Source organism: Lampetra fluviatilis, unplaced genomic scaffold (genome assembly GCF_964198595.1).
Source record: "Lampetra fluviatilis unplaced genomic scaffold, kcLamFluv1.1 SCAFFOLD_743, whole genome shotgun sequence".
Classification (NCBI taxonomy): Eukaryota; Metazoa; Chordata; class Hyperoartia; order Petromyzontiformes; family Petromyzontidae; genus Lampetra; species Lampetra fluviatilis.
In genome coordinates this window covers 702-27,500 of record NW_027620493.1, presented here as the reverse complement: position 1 = coordinate 27,500, position 26,799 = coordinate 702, and the positions used below count along the sequence as shown (strand labels likewise).

The following is a 26,799-nucleotide window of genomic DNA, read 5'->3' as shown; positions in this document are numbered from 1 at the left end:
AGTGTGAGACCCTGTGTGTGTGTGTGAGTGTAAGTGTGAGACTGTGAGTGTGTGTGTCTGTGAGTGAGACTCTGTGTGTGAGTGTAAGTGTGAGACTGTGTGTGTGTGTCCGTGTGTGAGTGTAAGTGTGAGTGTGTGACCCTGTGTGAGTGTGTCTGTGAGTGAGGCTCTGTGTGTGTGTGTGTCCGTGTGTGAGTGTAAGTGTGAGTGTGTGACCCTGTGTGAGTGTGTCTGTGAGTGAGGCTCTGTGTGTGTGTGTGAGTGTAAGTGTGACCCTGTGTGAGTGTGTCTGTGAGTGAGGCTCTGTGTGTGTGTGTGAGTGTAAGTGTGAGACTGTGTGTGTGTGTCTGTGAGTGAGGCTCTGTGTGTGTGTGTGAGTGTAAGTGTGAGACTGTGTGTGTGTGTGAGTGTAAGTGTGAGACTGTGTGTGTGTGTCTGTGAGTGAGGCTCTGTGTGTGTGTGTGAGTGTAAGTGTGAGACTGTGTGTGTGTGTGAGTGTAAGTGTGAGTCTGTGTGTGTGTCTGTGAGTGAGGCTCTGTGTGTGTGTGTGAGTGTAAGTGTGAGACTGTGTGTGTGTCTGTGAGTGAGGCTCTGTGTGTGAGAGTGTGAGACTGTGTGGTGTGTGTGAGTGTGTGTGTAAGTGTAAGACCCTGTGTGTGTGTCTGTGTGTGTGTGTCTGTGTGTGAGTGTAAGTGTGTGACTCTGTGTGTAAGTGTGAGACCCTGTGTGTGTGTGAGTGTAAGTGTGAGACTGTGTGTGTGTCTGTGAGTGAGGCTCTGTGTGTGAGAGTGTGAGACTGTGTGGTGTGTGTGAGTGTGTGTGTAAGTGTGAGACCCTGTGTGAGTGTGTGTGAGTGTGTCCGTGTGTGAGTGTGAGACTGTGTGGTGTGTGTGAGTGTGTGTGTATAAGTGTGAGACTCTGTGTGGTGTGTGTCTATGTGTAAGTGTGAGACTGTGTGGTGTGTGTCTGTGTGTGTGTGTAAGTGTGAGACTCTGTGTGGTGTGTGTCTGTGTGTAAGTGTGAGACTGTGTGGTGTGTGTGTGTGTGTGTAAGTGTGAGACTCTGTGTGGTGTGTGTCTGTGTGTGAGTGTGAGACTGTGTGGTGTGTGTGTGTGTCTGTGTGTGAGTGTGTGTGTGTAAGTGTGAGACTGTGTGGTGTGTGTGAGAGTGTGTGTGTAAGTGTGAGACCCTGTGTGAGTGTGTGTGTGAGAGTGTGAGACTGTGTGGTGTGTGTGAGAGTGTGTGTGTAAGTGTGAGACCCTGTGTGAGTGTGTCCGTGTGTGAGAGTGTGTGAGTGTGTGTGTGTCTGTGTGTGAGTGTGAGACACTGTGTGTGAGAGTGTGTGTGAGTGTGTGTGTGTGTCTGTGTGTGAGTGTGAGACACTGTGTGTGAGAGTGTGAGACTGTGTGGTGTGTGTGAGTGTGTCCGTGTGTGAGAGTGTGAGACTGTGTGGTGTGTGTGAGTGTGTGTGTATAAGTGTGAGACCCTGTGTGAGTGTGTCCGTGTGTGAGTGTGAGACTGTGTGGTGTGTGTGAGTGTGTGTGTGTAAGTGTGAGACTCTGTGTGGTGTGTGTCTGTGTGTAAGTGTGAGACTGTGTGGTGTGTGTGAGTGTGAGACTGTGTGGTGTGTGTGAGTGTGTGTGTGTGAGTGTGAGACCCTGTGTGAGTGTGTCCGTGTGTGAGTGTGAGACTGTGTGGTGTGTGTGAGTGTGTGTGTGTAAGTGTGAGACTCTGTGGTGTGTGTCTGTGTGTGAGTGTGAGACTGTGTGGTGTGTGTGAGTGTGTGTGTGTAAGTGTGAGACTGTGTGGTGTGTGTGAGTGTGTGTGTAAGTGTGAGACTCTGTGTGGTGTGTGTGAGTGTGTGTGTGAGACTGTGTGGTGTGTGTGAGTGTGTGTGTAAGTGTGAGACTCTGTGTGGTGTGAGTGTGTGTGTAAGTGTGAGACTCTGTGTGGTGTGTGTGAGTGTGTGTGTGTGAGTGTGAGACTGTGTGGTGTGTGTCTGTGTGTGAGTGTGAGACTGTGTGGTGTGTGTGAGTGTGTGAGTGTGAGACTGTGTGGTGTGTGTGAGTGTGTGTGTAAGTGTGAGACTGTGTGGTGTGTGTGAGTGTGTCCGTGTGTAAGTGTGAGACTGTGTGGTGTGTGTGAGTGAGTGTGTGTAAGTGTGAGACTCTGTGGTGTGTGTGAGTGTGTGTGTGTAAGTGTGACACTCTGTGGTGTGTGTGAGTGTGTGTGTGTAAGTGTGAGACTCTGTGGTGTGTGTGAGTGTGTGTGTGTAAGTGTGAGACTGTGTGGTGTGTGTGAGTGTGTGTGTGTAAGTGTGAGACTCTGTGGTGTGTGTGAGTGTGTGTGTGTGAGTGTGAGACTGTGTGGTGTGTGTGAGTGTGTGTGTGTAAGTGTGAGACTCTGTGGTGTGTGTGAGTGTGTGTGTGTAAGTGTGAGACTGTGTGGTGTGTGTGAGTGTGTGTGTGTAAGTGTGAGACTCTGTGGTGTGTGTGAGTGTGTGTGTGTAAGTGTGAGACTCTGTGGTGTGTGTGAGTGTGTGTGTGTAAGTGTGAGACTGTGTGGTGTGTGTGAGTGTGAGACTCTGTGGTGTGTGTGAGTGTGTGTGTGTAAGTGTGAGACTGTGTGGTGTGTGTGAGTGTGAGACTCTGTGGTGTGTGTGAGTGTGTGTGTGTAAGTGTGAGACTCTGTGGTGTGTGTGAGTGTGTGTGTGTAAGTGTGAGACTGTGTGGTGTGTGTAAGTGTGAGACTCTGTGGTGTGTGTGAGTGTGTGTGTGTAAGTGTGAGACTGTGTGGTGTGTGTGAGTGTGAGACTCTGTGGTGTGTGTGAGTGTGTGTGTGTAAGTGTGAGACTCTGTGGTGTGTGTGAGTGTGTGTGTGTAAGTGTGAGACCCTGTGTGGTGTGTGTCTGTGTGTAAGTGTGAGACTCTGTGGTGTGTGTGAGTGTGTCTGTGTATAAGTGTGAGACTGTGTGTGGTGTGTGTCTGTGTGTAAGTGTGAGACTGTGTGGTGTGTGTGAGTGTGTGTGTGTAAGTGTGAGACTGTGTGGTGTGTGTGAGTGTGTAAGTGTGAGACTGTGTGGTGTGTGTGAGTGTGTGTGTGTGAGTGTGAGACTCTGTGTGGTGTGTGTCTGTGTGTGAGTGTGAGACTGTGTGGTGTGTGTGAGTGTGTGTGTGTAAGTGTGAGACTGTGTGGTGTGTGTCTGTGTGTGAGTGTGAGACTGTGTGGTGTGTGTGTGAGTGTGTGTAAGTGTGAGACTGTGTGGTGTGTGTCTGTGTGTGAGTGTGAGACTGTGTGGTGAGTGTGAGTGTGTAAGTGTGAGACTGTGTGGTGTGTGTGAGTGTGTGTGTGTGAGTGTGAGACTCTGTGTGGTGTGTGTCTGTGTGTGAGTGTGAGACTGTGTGGTGTGTGTGAGTGTGTGTGTGTAAGTGTGAGACTGTGTGGTGTGTGTCTGTGTATAAGTGTGAGACCCTGTGTGGTGTGTGTGAGTGTGTGTATAAGTGTGAGACTGTGTGGTGTGTGTCTGTGTGTAAGTGTGAGACTGTGTGGTGTGTGTGAGTGTGTCTGTGTGTAAGTGTGAGACTGTGTGGTGTGTGTGAGTGTGTGTGTGTAAGTGTGAGACTGTGTGAGTGTGTCCGTGTGTAAGTGTGAGACTGTGTGGTGTGTGTGAGTGTGTGTGTGTGAGTGTGAGACTGTGTGGTGTGTGTCTGTGTGTAAGTGTGAGACTGTGTGGTGTGTGTGAGTGTCTGTGTGTGAGTGTGAGACTGTGTGGTGTGTGTCTGTGTGTGAGTGTGAGACTGTGTGGTGTGTGTGAGTGTGTGTGTGTGTAAGTGTGAGACTGTGTGGTGTGTGTGAGTGTGTGTGTGTGAGTGTGAGACTGTGTGGTGTGTGTCTGTGTGTAAGTGTGAGACTGTGTGGTGTGTGTGTGAGTGTAAGTGTGAGACTGTGTGGTGTGTGTGAGTGTGTGTGTGTGAGAATGTGTGGTGTGTGTCTGTGTGTAAGTGTGAGACTGTGTGGTGTGTGTGTGAGTGTAAGTGTGAGACTCTGTGTGGTGTGTGTGAGTGTGAGACTGTGTGGTGTGTGTGAGTGTCTGTGTGTAAGTGTGAGACTGTGTGGTGTGTGTGAGTGTGTGTGTGTGAGAATGTGTGGTGTGTGTCTGTGTGTGTGTGTGAGAATGTGTGGTGTGTGTGAGACTGTGTGTGGTGTGTCTATGTGTGTGAGGCTCTGTGTGTGTGTCTGTGTGTGTGTGTCTATGTGTGTGTCTATGTGTGTGTCTCTGTGTGTGTCTATCTGTGTGTGTCTATCTCTATATGTGTGTGTGTCTGTGTCTATCTGTGTGTGTGTGTCTCTGTGTCTATCTATCTATGTGTCTATCTGTGTGTGTGTGTCTCTGTGTCTATCTATGTGTGTGTCTATCTACGTGTGTCTATCTGTGTGTGTCTTAGTAAACCCCGTACGCAGCGTGGCAAGCGTCTGCTAGAAGAGCGAGCTGCGTGTGTGTGTGTCTATCTGTGTGTGTGTCTATCATCTGTGTGTGTGTGTGTCTATGTGTGTGTGTCTCTGTGTGTGTGTGTCTGTGTGTCTCTCTGTGTGTGTCTGTGTGTGTGTGTGTCTGTGTGTGTATCTATGTGTATGTCTATCTGTGTGTGTCTATGTGTCTATCTGTGTGTGTATGTGTGTCTATGTGTCTATCTGTGTGTGTGTCTATGTGTGTCTATGTGTCTATCTGTGTGTGTGTCTGTGTGTCTATGTGTCTATTTGTGTGTGTGTCTATGTGTGTCTATGTGTCTATCTGTGTGTGTGTCTATGTGTGTCTATGTGTCTATCTGTGTGTCTATGTGTGTCTATGTGTCTATCTGTGTGTTTGTCTATGTGTGTCTATGTGTCTATCTGTGTGTGTGTCTATGTGTGTCTATGTGTCTATCTGTGTGTGTGTCTATGTGTGTCTATGTGTCTATCTGTGTGTGTCTATGTGTGTCTATGTGTCTATCTGTGTGTGTGTCTATGTGTGTCTATGTGTCTATCTGTGTGTGTGTCTATGTGTGTCTATGTGTCTATCTGTGTGTGTGTCTATGTGTATGTCTATCTATGTGTCTATCTGTGTGTGTGTCTTAGTAAACCACGTACGCAGCGTGGCAAGCGTCTGCTAGAGAAGCGAGCTGTGTGTGTGTGTGTCTATCTGTGTGTGTGTCTATCTGTATGTCTCTGTGTGTGTGTCTATGTGTGTGTCTGTGTGTGTGTCTATTTGTATGTGTGTGTGTCTATGTGTCTATCTGTGTGTGTGTCTATGTGTGTGTGTCTATGTGTGTGTCTATGTGTGTCTATGTGTGTGTGTCTGTGTGTATCTGTGTGTGTCTGTGTGTGTCTATGTGTGTCTATGTGTGTCTGTCTATGTGTGTGTCTATGTGTGTGTGTGTCTATGTGTGTATCTGTGTGTGTCTATGTGTGTGTGTCTATGTGTGTGTCTGTGTGTCTGTGTGTGTGTGTCTATGTGTGTATCTGTGTGTGTCTATGTGTGTATCTGTGTGTGTCTATGTGTGTGTGTCTATGTGTGTGTCTATGTGTGTCTATGTGTGTGTGTCTATGTGTGTGTGTCTATGTGTGTATCTGTGTGTGTCTATGTGTGTGTGTCTATGTGTGTGTCTATGTGTGTCTATGTGTGTGTGTCTATGTGTGTATCTGTGTGTGTCTATCTGTGTGTGTGTCTTAGTAAACCACGTACGCAGCGTGGCAAGCGTCTGCTAGAGGAGCGATCTGTGTGTGTGTCTATCTATGTGTGTCTGTGTGTGTGTGTCTATGTGTGTGTGTCTCTGTGTGTGTGTGTCTATGTGTGTCTCTGTGTGTGTCTCTCTGTGTGTGTCTGTGTGTGTGTCTAAGTATCTATGTGTGTCTCTCTGTGTGTGTCTGTGTATGTCTATCTATGTGTGTCTATCTATGTGTCTATCTGTGTGTGTCTTAGTAAACCACGTACGCAGCGTGGCAAGCGTCTGCTAGAGGAGCGAGCTGTGTGTGTCTATCTATGTGTGTGTGTCTATGTGTATGTCTATCTATGTGTCTATCTGTGTGTGTCTTAGTAAACCACGTACGCAGCGTGGCAAGCGTCTGCTAGAGGAGCGAGCTGTGTGTGTCTATCTATGTGTGTGTGTCTATGTGTATGTCTATCTATGTGTCTATCTGTTTGTGTCTTAGTAAACCACGTACGCAGCGTGGCAAGCGTCTGCTAGAGGAGCGAGCCGGCCGCGCTGGGGGTGGAGCCAAGCTCTGCCTCCTGCTGAGGGGCGGGGCCACGGGTGGGCCCACTCAGGCGCTGAGAGACACGGTACTTAGACACGCCCACTCAGACACACTCACTTAGACACTCAGAGACACTCACTCAGGCACTCAGACACGCCCACTTAGAGACACGCCCACTCAGAGAAACGCCCACTCGGAGACACGCCCACTCAGAGACACGCCCACTCAGAGACACGCCCACCTGGAGACACGCCCACTCGGAGACACGCCCACTCGGAGACACGCCCACTTAGAGACACGCCCACTCAGAGAAACGCCCACTCGGAGACACGCCCACCTAGAGACACGCCCACTCGGAGACACGCCCACTCAGAGACACGCCCACTCAGAGAAACGCCCACTCGGAGAAACGCCCACCTAGAGACACACGCCCACCTAGAGACACGCCCACCTAGAGACACGCCCACCTAGAGACACGCCCACTCGGAGACACGCCCACCTAGAGACACGCCCACCTAGAGACACGCCCACTCGGAGACACGCCCACTCAGAGACACGCCCACTCAGAGACACGCCCACTCAGAGACACGCCCACCTGGAGACACGCCCACTCAGAGACACGCCCACTCAGAGACACGCCCACTCAGAGACACGCCCACTCAGAGACACGCCCACTCGGAGACACGCCCACTCAGAGACACGCCCACTCGGAGACACGCCCACTCGGAGACGCCCACCTGAAGACACGCCCACTCGGAGACACGCCCACTCGGAGACACGCCCACTCGGAGACACGCCCACTCGGAGACACGCCCACTCGGAGACACGCCCACTCGGAGACACGCCCACCTGGAGACACGCCCACTCAGAGACACGCCCACCTAGAGACACGCCCACTCGGAGACACGCCCACTCAGAGACACGCCCACTCAGAGACACGCCCACCCGGAGACACGCCCACCCGGAGACACGCCCACTCAGAGACACGCCCACCTGGAGACACGCCCACTCAGAGACACGCCCACCTGGAGACGCCCACTCAGAGACACGCCCACCTGGAGACACGCCCACTCAGAGACACGCCCACTCAGAGACACGCCCACCTGGAGACACGCCCACTCAGAGACACGCCCACTCGGAGACACGCCCACTCAGAGACACGCCCACCTGGAGACACGCCCACTCAGAGACACGCCCACTCGGAGGCACTCACTCACTCACTCAGACACTCACTCACTTAGACACTCACTCACTTAGACACTCACTCAGACACTCACTTAGACACTCACTTAGACACTCACTCTCTCGCTGTCTCTCTGTCTGTCTCTGCAGGCTGCGTTGAAGAAGCCGTGGGCTGTGATGCTGAAAAGGTGAACACAACATCACGTCTCTCACTCACTCACTCACTGTGTGTGTGTCACTGTGTGTGTGTCACTGTGTGTGTCTCACTGTGTGTGTGTCACTGTGTGTGTGTCACTGTGTGTGTGTCACTGTGTGTGTGTCACTGTGTGTGTGTCACTGTGTGTGTGTCACTGTGTGTGTGTCACTGTGTGTGTGTCACTGTGTGTCACTGTGTGTGTCTCACTGTGTGTGTCTCACTCACTGTGTGTGTGTCTCACTCACTGTGTGTGTGTCTCACTCACTGTGTGTGTGTCTCACTCACTGTGTGTGTGTCACTGTGTGTGTGTCACTGTGTGTGTCTCACTGTGTGTCACTGTGTGTGTCTCACTGTGTGTGTCACTGTGTGTGTCTCACTGTGTGTGTCTCACTCACTGTGTGTGTCTCACTGTGTCTCTCTACTTGTCTCTCACTCACTGTGTGTGTGTCACTGTGTGTGTCTCACTGTGTGTGTCTCACTCACTGTGTGTGTCTCACTGTGTGTGTCACTGTGTGTGTGTCACTGTGTCACTGTGTGTGTCACTGTGTGTGTGTCACTGTGTGTGTCTCACTCACTGTGTGTGTGTCACTGTGTGTGTGTCACTGTGTGTGTCTCACTCACTGTGTGTGTGTCACTGTGTGTGTGTCACTGTGTGTGTGTCACTGTGTGTGTGTCACTGTGTGTGTGTCACTGTGTGTGTGTGTGTCACTGTGTGTGTGTCACTGTGTGTGTCACTGTGTGTGTGTGTGTCACTGTGTGTGTGTCACTGTGTGTGTGTCACTGTGTGTGTGTCACTGTGTGTGTGTCACTGTGTGTGTGTGTGTGTCACTGTGTGTGTGTCACTGTGTGTGTCACTGTGTGTGTGTGTGTGTCACTGTGTGTGTGTCACTGTGTGTGTGTCACTGTGTGTGTGTCACTGTGTGTGTGTCACTGTGTGTGTGTGTGTCACTGTGTGTGTGTCACTGTGTGTGTGTCACTGTGTGTGTGTGTGTCACTGTGTGTGTGTCACTGTGTGTGTCACTGTGTGTGTCACTGTGTGTGTGTCACTGTGTGTGTGTCACTGTGTGTGTCACTGTGTGTGTGTGTGTCACTGTGTGTGTGTCACTGTGTGTGTGTCACTGTGTGTGTCACTGTGTGTGTGTCACTGTGTGTGTGTCACTGTGTGTGTCACTGTGTGTGTGTGTGTCACTGTGTGTGTGTCACTGTGTGTGTCTCACTGTGTGTGTCACTGTGTGTGTGTCACTGTGTGTGTGTCACTGTGTGTGTCTCACTCACTGTGTGTGTGTCTCACTCACTGTGTGTGTGTCTCACTCACTGTGTGTGTGTCTCACTCACTGTGTGTGTGTCTCACTCACTGTGTGTGTGTCACTGTGTGTGTGTCACTGTGTGTGTCTCACTGTGTGTCACTGTGTGTGTCTCACTGTGTGTGTCACTGTGTGTGTCTCACTGTGTGTGTCTCACTCACTGTGTGTGTCTCACTGTGTCTCTCTACTTGTCTCTCACTCACTGTGTGTGTGTCACTGTGTGTGTCTCACTGTGTGTGTCTCACTCACTGTGTGTGTCTCACTGTGTGTGTCACTGTGTGTGTGTCACTGTGTCACTGTGTGTGTCACTGTGTGTGTGTCACTGTGTGTGTCTCACTCACTGTGTGTGTGTCACTGTGTGTGTGTCACTGTGTGTGTCTCACTCACTGTGTGTGTGTCACTGTGTGTGTGTCACTGTGTGTGTGTCACTGTGTGTGTGTCACTGTGTGTGTGTCACTGTGTGTGTGTGTGTCACTGTGTGTGTGTCACTGTGTGTGTCACTGTGTGTGTGTGTGTCACTGTGTGTGTGTCACTGTGTGTGTGTCACTGTGTGTGTGTCACTGTGTGTGTGTCACTGTGTGTGTGTCACTGTGTGTGTGTGTGTGTCACTGTGTGTGTGTCACTGTGTGTGTCACTGTGTGTGTGTGTGTGTCACTGTGTGTGTGTCACTGTGTGTGTGTCACTGTGTGTGTGTCACTGTGTGTGTGTCACTGTGTGTGTGTGTGTCACTGTGTGTGTGTCACTGTGTGTGTGTCACTGTGTGTGTGTGTGTCACTGTGTGTGTGTCACTGTGTGTGTCACTGTGTGTGTCACTGTGTGTGTGTCACTGTGTGTGTGTCACTGTGTGTGTCACTGTGTGTGTGTGTGTCACTGTGTGTGTGTCACTGTGTGTGTGTCACTGTGTGTGTCACTGTGTGTGTGTCACTGTGTGTGTGTCACTGTGTGTGTCACTGTGTGTGTGTGTGTCACTGTGTGTGTGTCACTGTGTGTGTCTCACTGTGTGTGTCACTGTGTGTGTGTCACTGTGTGTGTGTCACTGTGTGTGTCTCACTCACTGTGTGTGTGTCTCACTCACTGTGTGTGTGTCTCACTCACTGTGTGTGTGTCTCACTCACTGTGTGTGTGTCTCACTCACTGTGTGTGTGTCACTGTGTGTGTGTCACTGTGTGTGTGTCACTGTGTGTGTCTCACTCACTGTGTGTGTGTCTCACTCACTGTGTGTGTGTCTCACTCACTGTGTGTGTGTCTCACTCACTGTGTGTGTGTGTCTCACTCACTGTGTGTGTGTCTCACTCACTGTGTGTGTGTCTCACTGTGTGTGTCTCACTGTGTGTGTGTCTCACTGTGTGTGTCTCACTGTGTGTCACTGTGTGTGTCTCACTCACTGTGTGTGTGTGTCTCACTGTGTGTGTCTCACTGTGTGTGTCTCACTGTGTGTCACTGTGTGTGTCTCACTCACTGTGTGTGTGTGTCTCACTGTGTGTGTCTCACTGTGTGTGTCTCACTGTGTGTCACTGTGTGTGTCTCACTCACTGTGTGTGTGTGTCTCACTGTGTGTCACTGTGTGTCTCACTCACTGTGTGTGTGTGTCTCACTGTGTGTGTCTCACTGTGTGTGTCTCACTGTGTGTGTCTCACTGTGTGTGTCTCACTGTGTGTGTGTCACTGTGTGTGTCTCACTCACTGTGTGTGTCTCACTGTGTGTGTCTCACTGTGTGTGTGTCACTGTGTGTGTCTCACTCACTGTGTGTGTGTCTCACTCACTGTGTGTGTGTCTCACTCACTGTGTGTGTGTCTCACTCACTGTGTGTGTGTCTCACTCACTGTGTGTGTGTCTCACTCACTGTGTGTGTGTCTCACTCACTGTGTGTGTGTCTCACTCACTGTGTGTGTGTCTCACTCACTGTGTGTGTGTCTCACTCACTGTGTGTGTGTCTCACTCACTGTGTGTGTGTCTCACTCACTGTGTGTGTGTCTCACTCACTGTGTGTGTGTCTCACTCACTGTGTGTGTGTCTCACTCACTGTGTGTGTGTGTCACTCACTGTGTGTGTGTGTCACTGTGTGTGTGTCTCACTCACTGTGTGTGTGTCTCACTCACTGTGTGTGTCTCACTGTGTGTGTCTCACTGTGTGTGTGTCACTGTGTGTGTCTCACTCACTGTGTGTGTGTCTCACTGTGTGTGTCTCACTCACTGTGTGTGTGTCTCACTCACTGTGTGTGTGTGTCACTGTGTGTGTCTCACTCACTGTGTGTGTGTCTCACTCACTGTGTGTGTGTCTCACTGTGTGTGTCTCACTCACTGTGTGTGTGTCTCACTCACTGTGTGTGTGTCTCACTGTGTGTGTCTCACTCACTGTGTGTGTGTGTCACTGTGTGTGTCTCACTCACTGTGTGTGTGTCTCACTCACTGTGTGTCACTGTGTGTGTCTCACTCACTGTGTGTGTGTCTCACTGTGTGTGTCTCACTCACTGTGTGTGTGTCTCACTCACTGTGTGTGTGTCTCACTCACTGTGTGTGTGTCACTGTGTGTGTGTCTCACTCACTGTGTGTGTGTCTCACTCACTGTGTGTGTGTCTCACTCACTGTGTGTGTGTCTCACTCACTGTGTGTGTGTCACTGTGTGTGTGTCACTGTGTGTGTCTCACTGTGTGTGTCTCACTGTGTGTCACTGTGTGTCTCACTCACTGTGTGTGTGTGTCTCACTGTGTGTGTCTCACTGTGTGTGTCTCACTGTGTGTCACTGTGTGTGTCTCACTCACTGTGTGTGTCTCACTGTGTGTGTCTCACTCACTGTGTGTGTGTCACTGTGTGTGTCACTGTGTGTGTGTCACTGTGTGTGTGTCTCACTGTGTGTGTCTCACTGTGTGTGTCTCACTGTGTGTCACTGTGTGTCTCACTCACTGTGTGTGTGTCTCACTGTGTGTGTCTCACTGTGTGTGTCACTGTGTGTCTCACTGTGTGTGTCTCACTGTGTGTGTGTCTCACTCACTGTGTGTGTGTGTCTCACTCACTGTGTGTGTGTCTCACTGTGTGTGTCTCACTGTGTGTGTCTCACTGTGTGTGTGTCTCACTGTGTGTGTCTCACTCACTGTGTGTGTGTCTCACTCACTGTGTGTGTGTCTCACTGTGTGTGTCTCACTGTGTGTGTCTCACTGTGTGTCACTGTGTGTCTCACTCACTGTGTGTGTGTGTCTCACTGTGTGTGTCTCACTGTGTGTGTCTCACTGTGTGTGTCTCACTCACTGTGTGTGTGTCTCACTCACTGTGTGTGTGTCTCACTCACTGTGTGTGTGTCTCACTCACTGTGTGTGTGTCTCACTCACTGTGTGTGTGTCTCACTCACTGTGTGTGTGTCTCACTCACTCTTTGTGTGTCTCACTCACTGTGTGTGTGTCTCACTCACTGTGTGTGTGTCTCACTCACTGTGTGTGTGTCTCACTCACTGTGTGTGTGTCTCACTGTGTCTCACTGTGTGTGTGTCTCACTCACTGTGTGTGTGTCTCACTCACTGTGTGTGTGTCTCACTCACTGTGTGTGTGTCTCACTCACTGTGTGTGTGTCTCACTCACTGTTTGTGTGTCTCACTCACTGTGTGTGTGTCTCACTCACTGTGTGTGTGTCTCACTCACTGTGTGTGTGTCTCACTCACTGTGTGTGTGTCTCACTCACTGTGTGTGTGTCTCACTGTGTCTCTCTGTCTCACTGTGTCTCACTGTGTCTCACTGTGTCTCTGTGTCTCTGTGTCTCTGTGTCTCACTGTGTCTCTGTGTGTGTCTCACTGTTTCTGTGTCTCTCTGTGTCTCACCGTGTCTCTGTGTGTGTCTCTGTATCTCTCTGTGTCTCTGTGTCTCTGTGTCTCTGTGTCTCACTGTGTCTTTGTGTGTGTCTCACTGTTTCTGTGTCTCACTGTGTCTCTCTGTGTCTCTGTGTGTGTCTCTGTATCTCTCTGTGTCTCACTGTGTCTCACTGTCTTTGTGTCTCTGTGTCTCTCTGTGTCTGTGTGTGTCTCTCTGTGTCTCTCTGTATCTCTCTGTGTCTCACTGTGTCTCACTGTTTCTGTGTCTCACTGTGTCTCTCTGTGTCTCTGTGTCTCTGTCTCACTGTCTTTGTGTCTCTGTGTCTCTCTGTGTCTGTGTGTGTCTCTCTGTGTCTGTGTGTGTCTCTCTGTGTCTCTGTGTCTCACTGTGTCTGTGTGTCCGTGTCCGCAGAAAGAACGCGATCCGTCCATTTGAAGACACCAGCTCTCTGGTGACCACGGCAACCACTCACCACCACCACTCACCACCACCACCACCACCACTCACCACCACTCACCACCACCACTCACCACCACCACCACTCACCACCACCACTCACCACCACTCACCACCACTCACCACCACCACCACCACCACTCACCACCACCACTCACCACCACCACTCACCACTCACCACCACTCACCACCACCACCACCACCACTCACCACCACCACTCACCACCACCACTCACCACTCACCACCACCACCACCACTCACCACCACCACTCACCACCACCACTCACCACCACCACTCACCACTCACCACCACTCACCACCACTCACCACCACCACTCACCACCACCACCACCACCACTCACCACCACCACTCACCACCACCACTCTCCACCACCACCACTCACCACCACCACTCACCACCACCACTCACCACCACCACCACCACCACCACCACTCACCACCACTCACCACCACCACTCACCACCACCACCACCACCACTCACCACCACCACTCACCACCACCACTCACCACCACCACTCACCACCACCACCACCACCACTCACCACCACCACTCACCACCACCACCACCACCACTCACCACCACCACTCACCACCACCACTCACCACCACCACTCACCACCACCACTCACCACCACCACTCACCACCACCACCACCACCACTCACCACCACCACTCACCACCACCACTCACCACCACCACCACCACCACTCACCACCACCACTCACCACCACCACTCACCACCACCACTCACCACCACCACTCACCACTCACCACCACCACTCACCACCACCACCACTCACCACCACCACTCACCACCACCACTCACCACCACCACTCACCACCACCACTCACCACCACTCACCACCACTCACCACTCACCACCACCACTCACCACCACTCACCACTCACCACCACCACTCACCACCACCACCACCACCACTCACCACTCACCACCACCACTCACCACCACCACCACTCACCACTCACCACCACTCACCACCACTCACCACCACCACTCACCACCACCACTCACCACCACTCACCACCACCACTCACCACCACTCACCACCACCACTCACCAACACTCACCACCACTCACCACCACCACTCACCACCACTCACCACCACCACTCACCACCACTCACCACCACCACTCACCACCACTCACCACCACCACTCACCACCACTCACCACCACTCACCACCACTCACCACCACTCACCACCACCACCACTCACCACCACTCACCACCACTCACCACCACTCACCACCACCACTCACCACCACTCACCACCACTCACCACCACTCACCACCACCACTCACCACCACTCACCACCACTCACCACCACCACTCACCACCACTCACCACTCACCACCACTCACCACCACTCACCACCACCACCACTCACCACCACTCACCACCACTCACCACACCACTCACCACTCACCACCACCACTCACCACCACCACTCACCACCACTCACCACCACCACTCTCCAGACCACTCACCACTCACTACCACCACTCACCACCACACCACTAACCACCACCACTCACCACTCACCACCACCACTCACCACCACCACTCACCACCACTCACCACCACCACTCTCCAGACCACTCACCACTCACCACCACTCACCACCACCACTCACCACCACTCACCACCACCACTCACCACCACTCACCACCACCACCACTCACCACCACTCACCACCACCACCACCACCACTCACCACCACCACTCACCACCACTCACCACCACCACTCACCACCACTCACCACCACCACCACCACCACCACTCACCACCACCACCACTCACCACCACCACTCACCACCACCACCACCACCACTCTCCACCACCACTCACCACTCACCACCACTCACCACCACCACTCACCGCCACCACTCACCACCACCACCACTCACCACCACCACTCACCACCACCACTCACCACCACCACTCACCACCACTCACCACCACCACTCACCACCACCACTCACCACCACCACTCACCACCACCACTCACCACCACCACTCACCACCACCACCACTCACCACCACCACTCACCACCACCACTCACCACTCACCACCACTCACTACCACCACTCACCACCACCACTCACCACCACCACTCACCACCACCACTCACCACCACCACCACTCACCACCACCACTCACCACCACCACTCACCACTCACCACCACTCACTACCACCACTCACCACCACCACTCACCACTCTGTGTGTGTGTGGTGAGCGTAGGAATTCCACCACCACTCACCACACCACTCACCACTCACCACCACCACTCACCACCACCACTCACCACCACTCACCACCACCACTCTCCAGACCACTCACCACTCACTACCACCACTCACCACCACACCACTAACCACCACCACTCACCACTCACTACCACCACTCACCACCACCACCACTCACCACCACCACTACTCACCACCACACCACTCACCACCACCACTCACCAGCTGTTTGTGTGTGTGGTGAGCGTAGGAATTCCTCACCACGAAGGCCGAAGCCTCCCTTTTCCTGCTGGGATCTCACTCGAAGAAGAGGCCTCAAAATCTGGTGATGGGTGAGGATTTTACTCACCACTCACTCACCACACTCACTCACCTCCTCACTCACCTCCTCACTCAGCCACTCACTCACCTACTCACTCACTCAGCCACTCACTCAGCCACTCACTCACTCACTCAGCCACTCGCTCATCACTCACTCACCCACCCACTCAGCCACTCACTCACTCACCTACTCACTCACTCAGCCACTCACTCAGCCACTCACTCACTCACTCAGCCACTCGCTCATCACTCACTCACCCACTCACTCACCCACCCACTCACCCACTCACTTATCACTCGCTTACCCACTCACTCACCACTCACTCACCTACTCACTCACTCACCCACTCACTCACCACTCTCTCACTCACCACTCACTCACCTACTGACTCACCCACTCACTCACCACTCACTCACCCACTCACCACTCACTCACCCACTCAGCCACTCATTCACCACCCACCCACTCACCCACTCACTCACCACTCACTCACCACCCACCCACTCATTCACCTCTCACTCACCCACTCACCACTCACTCACCCACTCACCCACTCATTCACCACCCACCCACTCACCCACTCACTCACCACTCACTCACCACCCACCCACTCACCCACTCACTCACCCACTCAGCCACTCACTCACCCACTCAGCCACTCACTCACCCACTCAGCCACTCACTCACCACTCACTCACCCACTCACTTACCCACTCACCACTCGCTCACCCACCCACTCACCCACTCACTCACCTACTCACTCACCTACTCACTCACCCACTCACTCACCTACTCACTCACCCACTCACTTACCCACTCACCACTCACTCACCCACCCACTCACCCACTCACTCACTCACCTACTCACTCACCCACTCACTCACCTACTCACTCACCCACTCACTCACCACTCACTCACCACTCACTCACTCACCCACTCACTCACCACTCATTCACCCACTTGCTCACCACTCACTCACCCACTCGCTCACCACTCACTCAGTCACCCACCCACTCACCCACTCAGCCACTCACTCACTCAGCCACTCGCTCATCACTCACTCAGCCACTCACTCACCCACTCACTCACCACTCACTCACCTACTCACTCACCCACTCACTCACCACTCGCTCACCACTCACTCACCACTCACTCACCACTCACTCACCACTCTCTCACTCACCACTCACTCACCTACTGACTCACCCACTCACTCACCACTCACTCACCACTCACCCACTCATTCACCACCCACCCACCCACTCACCACTCACTCACCCACTCACCCACTCACTCACCACTCACTCACCCACTCACCACTCACTCACCCACTCACCCACTCATTCACCACCCACCCACTCACTCACCACTCACTCACCCACTCAGCCACTCACTCACCCACTCACCACTCACCCACTCACTCACCCACTCATTCACCACCCACCCACTCACTCACCACTCACTCACCCACTCACCCACTCACTCACCCACTCAGCCACTCACTCACCCACTCAGCCACTCACTCACCCACTCAGCCACTCACTCACCACTCACTCACCCACTCACTTACCCACTCACCACTCGCTCACCCACCCACTCACCCACTCACTCACCTACTCACTCACCCACTCACTCACCTACTCACCACTCGCTCACCCACCCACTCACCCACTCACTCACCTACTCACTCACCCACTCACTTACCCACTCACCACTCGCTCACCCACCCACTCACCCACTCACTCACCTACTCACTCACCCACTCACTCACCACTCACTCACCACTCACTCACCCACTCACTCACCACTCACTCACCACTCACTCACTCACCACTCACTCACTCACTCACCACTCACTCACCACTCACTCACCACTCACTGACTCGCTCACCACTCACTCACCACTCACTCACCACTCACTCACTCACTCACCACTCACTCACCACTCACTCACCACTCACTGACTCGCTCACCACTCACTCACCACTCACTCACCACTCACTCACCACTTGCTCATCACTGGGTGTGTGTGTGTCACTGTGTGTGTGTCACTGTGTGTGTGTCACTGTGTGTGTGTGTGTGTGTGTCACTGTGTCACTGTGTGTGTGTGTGTGTGTCACTGTGTGTGCGTCACTGTGTGTGTGTGTGTGTCACTGTGTCACTGTGTGTGTGTCACTGTGTGTGCGTCACTGTGTGTGTGTGTGTGTCACTGTGTCACTGTGTGTGTCACTGTGTGCGTCACTGTGTGTGTGTGTGTGTCACTGTGTCACTGTGTGTGTGTCACTGTGTGTGCGCGTCACTGTGTGTATGTGTGTGTGTCACTGTGTCACTGTGTGTGTGTCACTGTGTGTGCGTCACTGTGTGTGTGTGTGTGTCACTGTGTCACTGTGTGTCACTGTGTGTGTGTGTGTGTCACTGTGTCACTGTGTGTGTGTCACTGTGTGTGCGTCACTGTGTGTGTGTGTCACTGTGTCACTGTGTGTGTGTCACTGTGTGTGTGTCACTGTGTGTGTGTGTGTGTCACTTTGTCACTGTGTGTGTGTGTCACTGTGTCACTGTGTGTGTGTCACTGTGTCACTGTGTGTGTGTGTGTGTCACTGTGTGTGCATCACTGTGTGTGTGTGTCACTGTGTGTGTGTGTGTCACTGTGTGGGTGTCACTGTGTGTGTGTCACTGTGTGTGTGTGTCACTGTGTCACTGTGTGTGTGTCACTGTGTGTGTGTCACTGTGTGTGTGTGTGTGTCACTGTGTCACTGTGTGTGTGTCACTGTGTGTGTCACTGTGTGTGTGTCACTGTGTGTGTGTCACTGTGTGTGTGTCACTGTGTGTGTGTCACTGTGTGTGTGTCACTGTGTGTGTGTGTCACTGTGTGTGTGTCACTGTGTGTGTGTGTGTCACTGTGTGTGTGTGTGCGTCACTGTGTGTGTGTGTGTGTCACTGTGTCACTGTGTGTGTGTCACTGTGTGTGTGTGTCTGTGTGTGTGCGTCACTGTGTGTGTGTGTGTGTGTCACTGTGTGTGTGTGTGTCACTGTGTGTGTGTGTCACTGTGTGTGTGTGTCACTGTGTGTGTGTCACTGTGTGTGCGTCACTGTGTGTGTGTGTGTGTGTCACTGTGTGTGTGTCACTGTGTGTGTGTGTCACTGTGTGTCACAGGGCGGATATTTGATGGCCACGTGTTGGACATGGTGGAGATGGGAATCAAAAACTTCTCATCGCTCCGGGGCACAAAGGTGAGGAGTGGTGGTGAGTGATGGTGGTGAGTGATGGTGGTGAGTGGTGAGTGAGTGGTGGTGGTGAGTGGTGGTGGTGAGTGGTGGTGGTGAGTGGTGGTGGTGGTGAGTGGTGGTGGTGGTGAGTGGTGGTGAGTGGTGAGTGGTGGTGGTGAGTGATGGTGGTGAGTGGTGAGTGGTGGTGGTGAGTGGTGGTGAGTGGTGAGTGGTGGTGGTGAGTGGTGGTGAGTGGTGAGTGGTGGTGGTGAGTGGTGAGTGGTGGTGAGTGGTGAGTGGTGGTGGTGAGTGGTGGTGAGTGATGGTGGTGAGTGATGGTGGTGAGTGGTGGTGGTGAGTGGTGGTGAGTGGTGGTGGTGAGTGATGGTGGTGAGTGGTGGTGAGTGGTGGTGAGTGGTGAGTGATGGTGGTGAGTGATGGTGGTGAGTGGTGAGTGATGGTGGTGAGCGTGTTGCAGGCTGTGGGTGAGTGTTGGTGAGTGGTGGTGAGTGAGTGACTGAGTGAGTGAGTGAGTGACTGAGTGAGTGAGTGGCTGAGTGAGTGAGTGGCTGAGTGAGTGAGTGACTGAGTGGCTGAGTGAGTGAGTGAGTGGCTGAGTGACTGAGTGAGTGGCTGAGTGAGTGAGTGACTGAGTGAGTGGCTGAGTGAGTGAGTGGCTGAGTGAGTGAGTGAGTGACTGAGTGAGTGAGTGGCTGAGTGAGTGAGTGACTGAGTGAGTGAGTGACTGAGTGGCTGAGTGAGTGAGTGGCTGAGTGAGTGAGTGGCTGAGTGAGTGAGTGACTGAGTGAGTGAGTGGCTGAGTGAGTGAGTGAGTGGCTGAGTGACTGAGTGAGTGGCTGAGTGAGTGAGTGACTGAGTGAGTGAGTGAGTGACTGAGTGGCTGAGTGAGTGAGTGGCTGAGTGAGTGAGTGAGTGGCTGAGTGGCTGAGTGAGTGAGTGGCTGAGTGAGTGAGTGGCTGAGTGAGTGAGTGGCTGAGTTAGTGAGTGAGTGAGTGACTGAGTGAGTGGCTGAGTGGCTGAGTGACTGAGTGAGTGGCTGAGTGAGTGAGTGACTGAGTGAGTGAGTGACTGAGTGGCTGAGTGAGTGAGTGAGTGGCTGAGTGACTGAGTGAGTGGCTGAGTGAGTGAGTGACTGAGTGAGTGGCTGAGTGAGTGAGTGGCTGAGTGAGTGAGTGAGTGACTGAGTGAGTGAGTGGCTGAGTGAGTGAGTGACTGAGTGAGTGAGTGAGTGACTGAGTGGTTGAGTGAGTGAGTGGCTGAGTGAGTGAGTGGCTGAGTGAGTGAGTGACTGAGTGAGTGAGTGGCTGAGTGAGTGAGTGAGTGGCTGAGTGACTGAGTGAGTGGCTGAGTGAGTGAGTGACTGAGTGAGTGAGTGAGTGAGTGACTGAGTGGCTGAGTGAGTGAGTGGCTGAGTGAGTGAGTGAGTGGCTGAGTGGCTGAGTGAGTGAGTGGCTGAGTGAGTGAGTGGCTGAGTGAGTGAGTGGCTGAGTGAGTGAGTGAGTGACTGAGTGAGTGGCTGAGTGGCTGAGTGACTGAGTGAGTGGCTGAGTGAGTGAGTGACTGAGTGAGTGAGTGACTGAGTGGCTGAGTGAGTGAGTGGCTGAGAGAGTGAGTGGCTGAGTGAGTGAGTGGCTGAGTGAGTGAGTGGCTGAGTGAGTGAGTGGCTGAGTGAGTGACTGAGTGAGTGAGTGGCTGAGTGACTGAGTGAGTGACTGAGTGAGTGAGTGAGTGAGTGACTGAGTGGCTGAGTGGCTGAGTGAGTGCTGAGTGATGGTGAGTGATGGTGGTGAGTGATGGTGGTGAGTGATGGTGGTGAGTGATGGTGGTGAGTGATGGTGGTGAGTGAGTGATGGTGGTGAGTGTGCTCACCAGGCTGTTGGTGAGTGGCTGAGTGACTGAGTGAGTGACTGAGTGAGTGGGTGGCTGAGTGAGTGAGTGAGTGACTGAGTGGCTGAGTGGCTGAGTGAGTGAGTGCTGAGTGATGGTGAGTGATGGTGGTGAGTGTGCTCACCAGGCTGTTGGTGAGTGGCTGAGTGACTGAGTGAGTGACTGAGTGAGTGGGTGGCTGAGTGAGTGAGTGACTGAGTGAGTGGGTGGCTGAGTGAGTGAGTGATGGTGGTGAGTGATGGTGGTGAGTGATGGTGGTGAGTGTGCTCACCAGGCTGTTGGTGAGTGGCTGAGTGACTGAGTGAGTGACTGAGTGAGTGACTGAGTGAGTGGGTGGCTGAGTGAGTGAGTGACTGAGTGGCTGAGTGGCTGAGTGAGTGAGTGCTGAGTGATGGTGAGTGATGGTGGTGAGTGTGCTCACCAGGTTGTTGGTGAGTGGCTGAGTGACTGAGTGAGTGACTGAGTGAGTGAGTGGGTGGCTGAGTGAGTGAGTGACTGAGTGAGTGAGTGGGTGGCTGAGTGAGTGAGTGATGGTGGTGAGTGATGGTGGTGAGTGAGTGATTGTGGTGAGTGATGGTGGTGAGTGTGCTCACCAGGCTGTTGGTGAGGGGGTCAAGCCACTTCTCATCTTCTCTGGAGATTTCTCTTCCTCACCACGACTGCTGAGGCTGCAAAATCTCCTCCTGGGTGAGCGCTCACCACTACTCACCACTACTCACCACTACTCACCACTCACACACTCACTCACCCACCTACCCACTCACTGACCCACCCACCCACTAACTCACCCACTCACCCACCCACTCACCCACTCACTCACCCACTCACTCACCCACCCACCCACTCACTGACCCACCCACCCACTAACTCACCCACTCACCCACCCACTCACCCACTCACTCACCCACTCACTCACCCACCCACCCACTCACTGACCCACCCACCCACTAACTCACCCACTCACCCACCCACTCACCCACTCACTCACTCACCCACTCACTCACCCACCCACCCACTCACTGACCCACTCACCCACCCACCCACCCACTCACCCACTCACCCACCCACCCACCCACTCACCCACTCACCCACTCACTCACTCACCCACTCACTTACCCACTCACCCACCCACCCACACACTCACCCACTCACCCACTCACCCACCCACCCTCTCACTCACCCACCCACTCACCCACCCACCCACTAACTCACCCACTTACCCACCCACTCACTCACCCACTCACTCACCCACTCACCCACTCACTCACTCACTCACCCACTCACCCATCTACTCACTCACCCACCCACCCACCCACTCACTCACCCACCCACCCACCCACCCACTCACTCACTCACCCACCCACCCACTCACCCACCCACCCACTCACCCACCCACTCACTCACCCACCCACTCACTCACCCACTCACTCAACCACTCACCCACTCACCCACTCACTCACTCACCCACCAACCCACTTACTCACCCACTCACCCACTCACTCACCCACTCACTCACCCACTCACTCACCCACTCACTCACTCACCTACACCCTCACCAATGTACCCCCTCTCTATCCCCTCTGTACCCCCTTTGTAGACTTCTACAGGGGTCCCACGGTACCCAACGTGTCGCTGCTGGGGCTGGAGTTGGTGCTCAACTTCACTGCTGTAGAAGGAGACTCGGTGCTCATGAGGGGCTACCGGTGAGAAACGCTCACCACGCTCACCACCACGCTCACCACCATGCTCACCACGCTCACGACGCTCACCACCATACTCACCACCATGCTCACCACGCTCACCACGCTCACCACGCTCACCACCACGCTCACCACCATGCTCACCACCATGCTCACCACCATGCTCACCACCATGCTCACCACCATGCTCACCACCACACTCACCACCACCACGCTCACCACCACGCTCATCACGCTCACCACCACGCTCACCACCACGCTCACCACCACGCTCACCACCACGCTCACCACCACGCTCACCACCACGCTCACCACCATGCTCACCACCACGCTCACCACCACGCTCACCACCATGCTCACCACCACACTCACCACCACGCTCATCACGCTCACCACCACGCTCACCACCATGCTCACCACCACGCTCATCACGCTCACCACCACGCTCACCACCACGCTCACCACCACCACGCTCACCACCATGCTCACCACGCTCACCACCACGCTCACCACCACGCTCACCACCACGCTCACCACCACGCTCACCACCATGCTCACCACCACGCTCACCACCACGCTCACCACCACGCTCACCACCACGCTCACCACCACGCTCACCACCACGCTCACCACCACGCTCATCACGCTCACCACCACGCTCACCACCACGCTCACCACCACGCTCACCACCACGCTCACCACGCTCACCACCACGCTCACCACCACGCTCACCACCACGCTCACCACCACGCTCACCACCACGCTCATCACGCTCACCACCACGCTCACCACCACGCTCACCACCACGCTCACCACCACGCTCACCACCACGCTCACCACCACGCTCACCACCACGCTCACCACGCTCACCACCACGCTCACCACCATGCTCACCACCACGCTCACCACGCTCACCACCACGCTCACCACCACGCTCACCACCACGCTCACCACCACGCTCACCACCACGCTCATCACGCTCACCACCACCACGCTCACACACCACCACGCTCACAGCACCACGCTCACCACCACGCTCACCACGCTCACCACCACGCTCACCACCACGCTCACCACCATGCTCACCACCACGCTCACACACGCTCACCACCACGCTCATCACGCTCACCACCACGCTCACCACCACGCTCACCACCACGCTCACCACCACGCTCACCACCACGCTCATCACGCTCACCACCACGCTCACCACCACCACGCTCACCACGCTCACCACCACCACACTCACCACGCTCACCACCACGCTCACCACCATGCTCACCACCACGCTCACCACGCTCAGCACCACGCTCACCACCACGCTCACCACCACGCTCACCACCACGCTCACCACCACGCTCACCACCACGCTCACCACGCTCACCACCACGCTCACCACCACGCTCATCACGCTCACCACCACGCTCACCACCACGCTCACCACCACGCTCACCACCATGCTCACCACCACACTCACCACCACGCTCATCACGCTCACCACCACGCTCACCACCACGCTCACCACCACGCTCACCACCACGCTCACCACCACGCTCACCACCACGCTCACCACGCTCACCACCACGCTCACCACCACGCTCACCACCACGCTCACCACCATGCTCACCACCACACTCACCACCACGCTCACCACCACGCTCACCACCACGCTCACCACCATGCTCACCACCACACTCACACACCACGCTCACCACCACGCTCACCACCACGCTCACCACCACGCTCATCACGCTCACCACCACGCTCACCACCACACGCTCACCACGCTCACCACCACGCTCACCACCACGCTCACCACCACGCTCACCACGCTCACCACCACGCTCACCACCACGCTCACCACCACGCTCATCACGCTCACCACCACGCTCACCACCACGCTCACCACCACGCTCACCACCACGCTCACCACCACGCTCACCACCATGCTCACCACCACACTCACCACCACGCTCATCACGCTCACCACCACGCTCACCACCACGCTCACCACCCCACGCTCACCACCACGCTCATCACGCTCACCACCACGCTCACCACCACGCTCACCACCATGCTCACCACCACGCTCATCACGCTCACCACCACGCTCACCACCACGCTCACACACGCTCACCACCACGCTCACCACCACGCTCACCACCACGCTCACCACCACACTCACCACCACGCTCACCACCACGCTCACCACGCTCACCACCACGCTCACCACCACGCTCACCACCACGCTCATCACGCTCACCACCACGCTCACCACCACGCTCACCACCACGCTCACCACCACGCTCACCACCACGCTCACCACCACCACGCTCACCACGCTCACCACCATGCTCACCACCACGCTCATCACGCTCACCACCACGCTCACCACCACGCTCACCACGCTCACCACCACGCTCACCACCACGCTCACCACCACGCTCACCACCACGCTCACCACCACGCTCACCACCACGCTCACCACGCTCACCACCACGCTCACCACCACGCTCACCACCACGCTCATCACGCTCACCACCACGCTCACCACCACGCTCACCACCACGCTCACCACCACGCTCACCACCACGCTCACCACCATGCTCACCACCACACTCACCACCACGCTCATCACGCTCACACCACGCTCACCACCACGCTCACCACCACGCTCACCACCACGCTCACCACCACGCTCACCACCACGCTCATCACGCTCACCACCACGCCACCACCACGCTCACCACCACGCTCACCACCACGCTCACCACCACGCTCACCACCACCACGCTCACCACGCTCACCACCATGCTCACCACCACGCTCATCACGCTCACCACCACGCTCACCACCACGCTCACCACGCTCACCACCACGCTCACCACCACGCTCACCACCACGCTCACCACCACGCTCACCACCACGCTCACCACCACGCTCACCACGCTCACCACCACGCTCACCACCACGCTCACCACCACGCTCATCACGCTCACCACCACGCTCACACACCACGCTCACACACCACGCTCACCACCACGCTCACCACCACGCTCACCACCATGCTCACCACCACACTCACCACCACGCTCATCACGCTCACCACCACGCTCACCACCACGCTCACCACCACGCTCACCACCACGCTCACCACCACGCTCACCACCACGCTCATCACGCTCACCACCACGCTCACCACCACGCTCACCACCATGCTCACCACCACGCTCACCACCATGTTCACCACGCTCACCACCACGCTCACCACCACGCTCACCACCCCCCTCGCTCTCTCAGGGTGGAGTTGAAGCGTTCCGGTTCCCGCTGTCCGCGTTGTGGAGCTGGTACCCGCTGGGCGCACAGATGGATTTAGTGATCCGTCGTGCTCACCTGGCCACCCAGGACCTCACCCGCCATGCCCTGCGACAGCCACGCACAGCCTCGCAGGTACAGTGCACGGCGCGCTCACTGTACGGCATTCACTGTACACACGCTCACTGTATGCCATTCACTGTACACGCGCTCACTGTACGCACACTCACTGTATGCACGACTCACTGTATGCCACGCTCACTGTACGCCACGCTCACTGTACGCACACTCACTGTATGCACGCTCACTGTACGCCACGCTCACTGTATGCCACTCACTGTATGCCACTCACTGTATGCCACTCACTGTATGCACGCTCACTGTACGCCACGCTCACTGTACGCCACGCTCACTGTACGCCACGCTCACTGTACGCCACTCACTGTATGCACGCTCACTGTACGCCACGCTCACTGTACGCCACGCTCACTGTACGCCACGCTCACTGTATGCCACTCACTGTATGCACGCTCACTGTACGCCCCTCACTGTACGCCACGCTCACTGTACGCCACCTCACTGTATGCCACTCACTGTATGCACGCTCACTGTACGCCACGCTCACTGTAGCGCCAACGCTCACTGTATGCCACTCACTGTATGCACGCTCACTGTACGCCACGCTCACTGTACGCCACGCTCACTGTATGCCACTCACTGTATGCACGCTCACTGTACGCCACGCTCACTGTACGCCACGCTCACTGTATGCCACTCACTGTATGCACGCTCACTGTACGCCACGCTCACTGTAACGCCACGCTCACTGTACGCCACGCTCACTGTAATGCCCACTCACTGTACGCACGCTCACTGTACG

The 26,799-nt window shown here is 54.7% G+C and overlaps 1 protein-coding gene across 1 annotated transcript in view; it reads left to right on the top strand.

Moving 5' to 3' along the window:
* The window catches only part of RPF2 (ribosome production factor 2 homolog), a 26,445-nt gene extending 388 nt beyond the window's left edge, over positions 1-26,057 (top strand). Inside the window, exons 2-9 of the mRNA XM_078884569.1 lie at positions 6,190-6,319; positions 7,567-7,604; positions 13,127-13,166; positions 15,717-15,798; positions 18,944-19,020; positions 21,501-21,591; positions 22,502-22,607; positions 25,905-26,057. Of these exons, the coding sequence (XP_078740695.1) occupies positions 6,190-6,319; positions 7,567-7,604; positions 13,127-13,166; positions 15,717-15,798; positions 18,944-19,020; positions 21,501-21,591; positions 22,502-22,607; positions 25,905-25,980 (640 nt within the window). The 3' untranslated portion in view covers positions 25,981-26,057. The remainder of the gene's footprint in view (positions 1-6,189; positions 6,320-7,566; positions 7,605-13,126; positions 13,167-15,716; positions 15,799-18,943; positions 19,021-21,500; positions 21,592-22,501; positions 22,608-25,904) is intronic.
* The last annotated feature ends 742 nt before the right edge of the window (positions 26,058-26,799 follow it).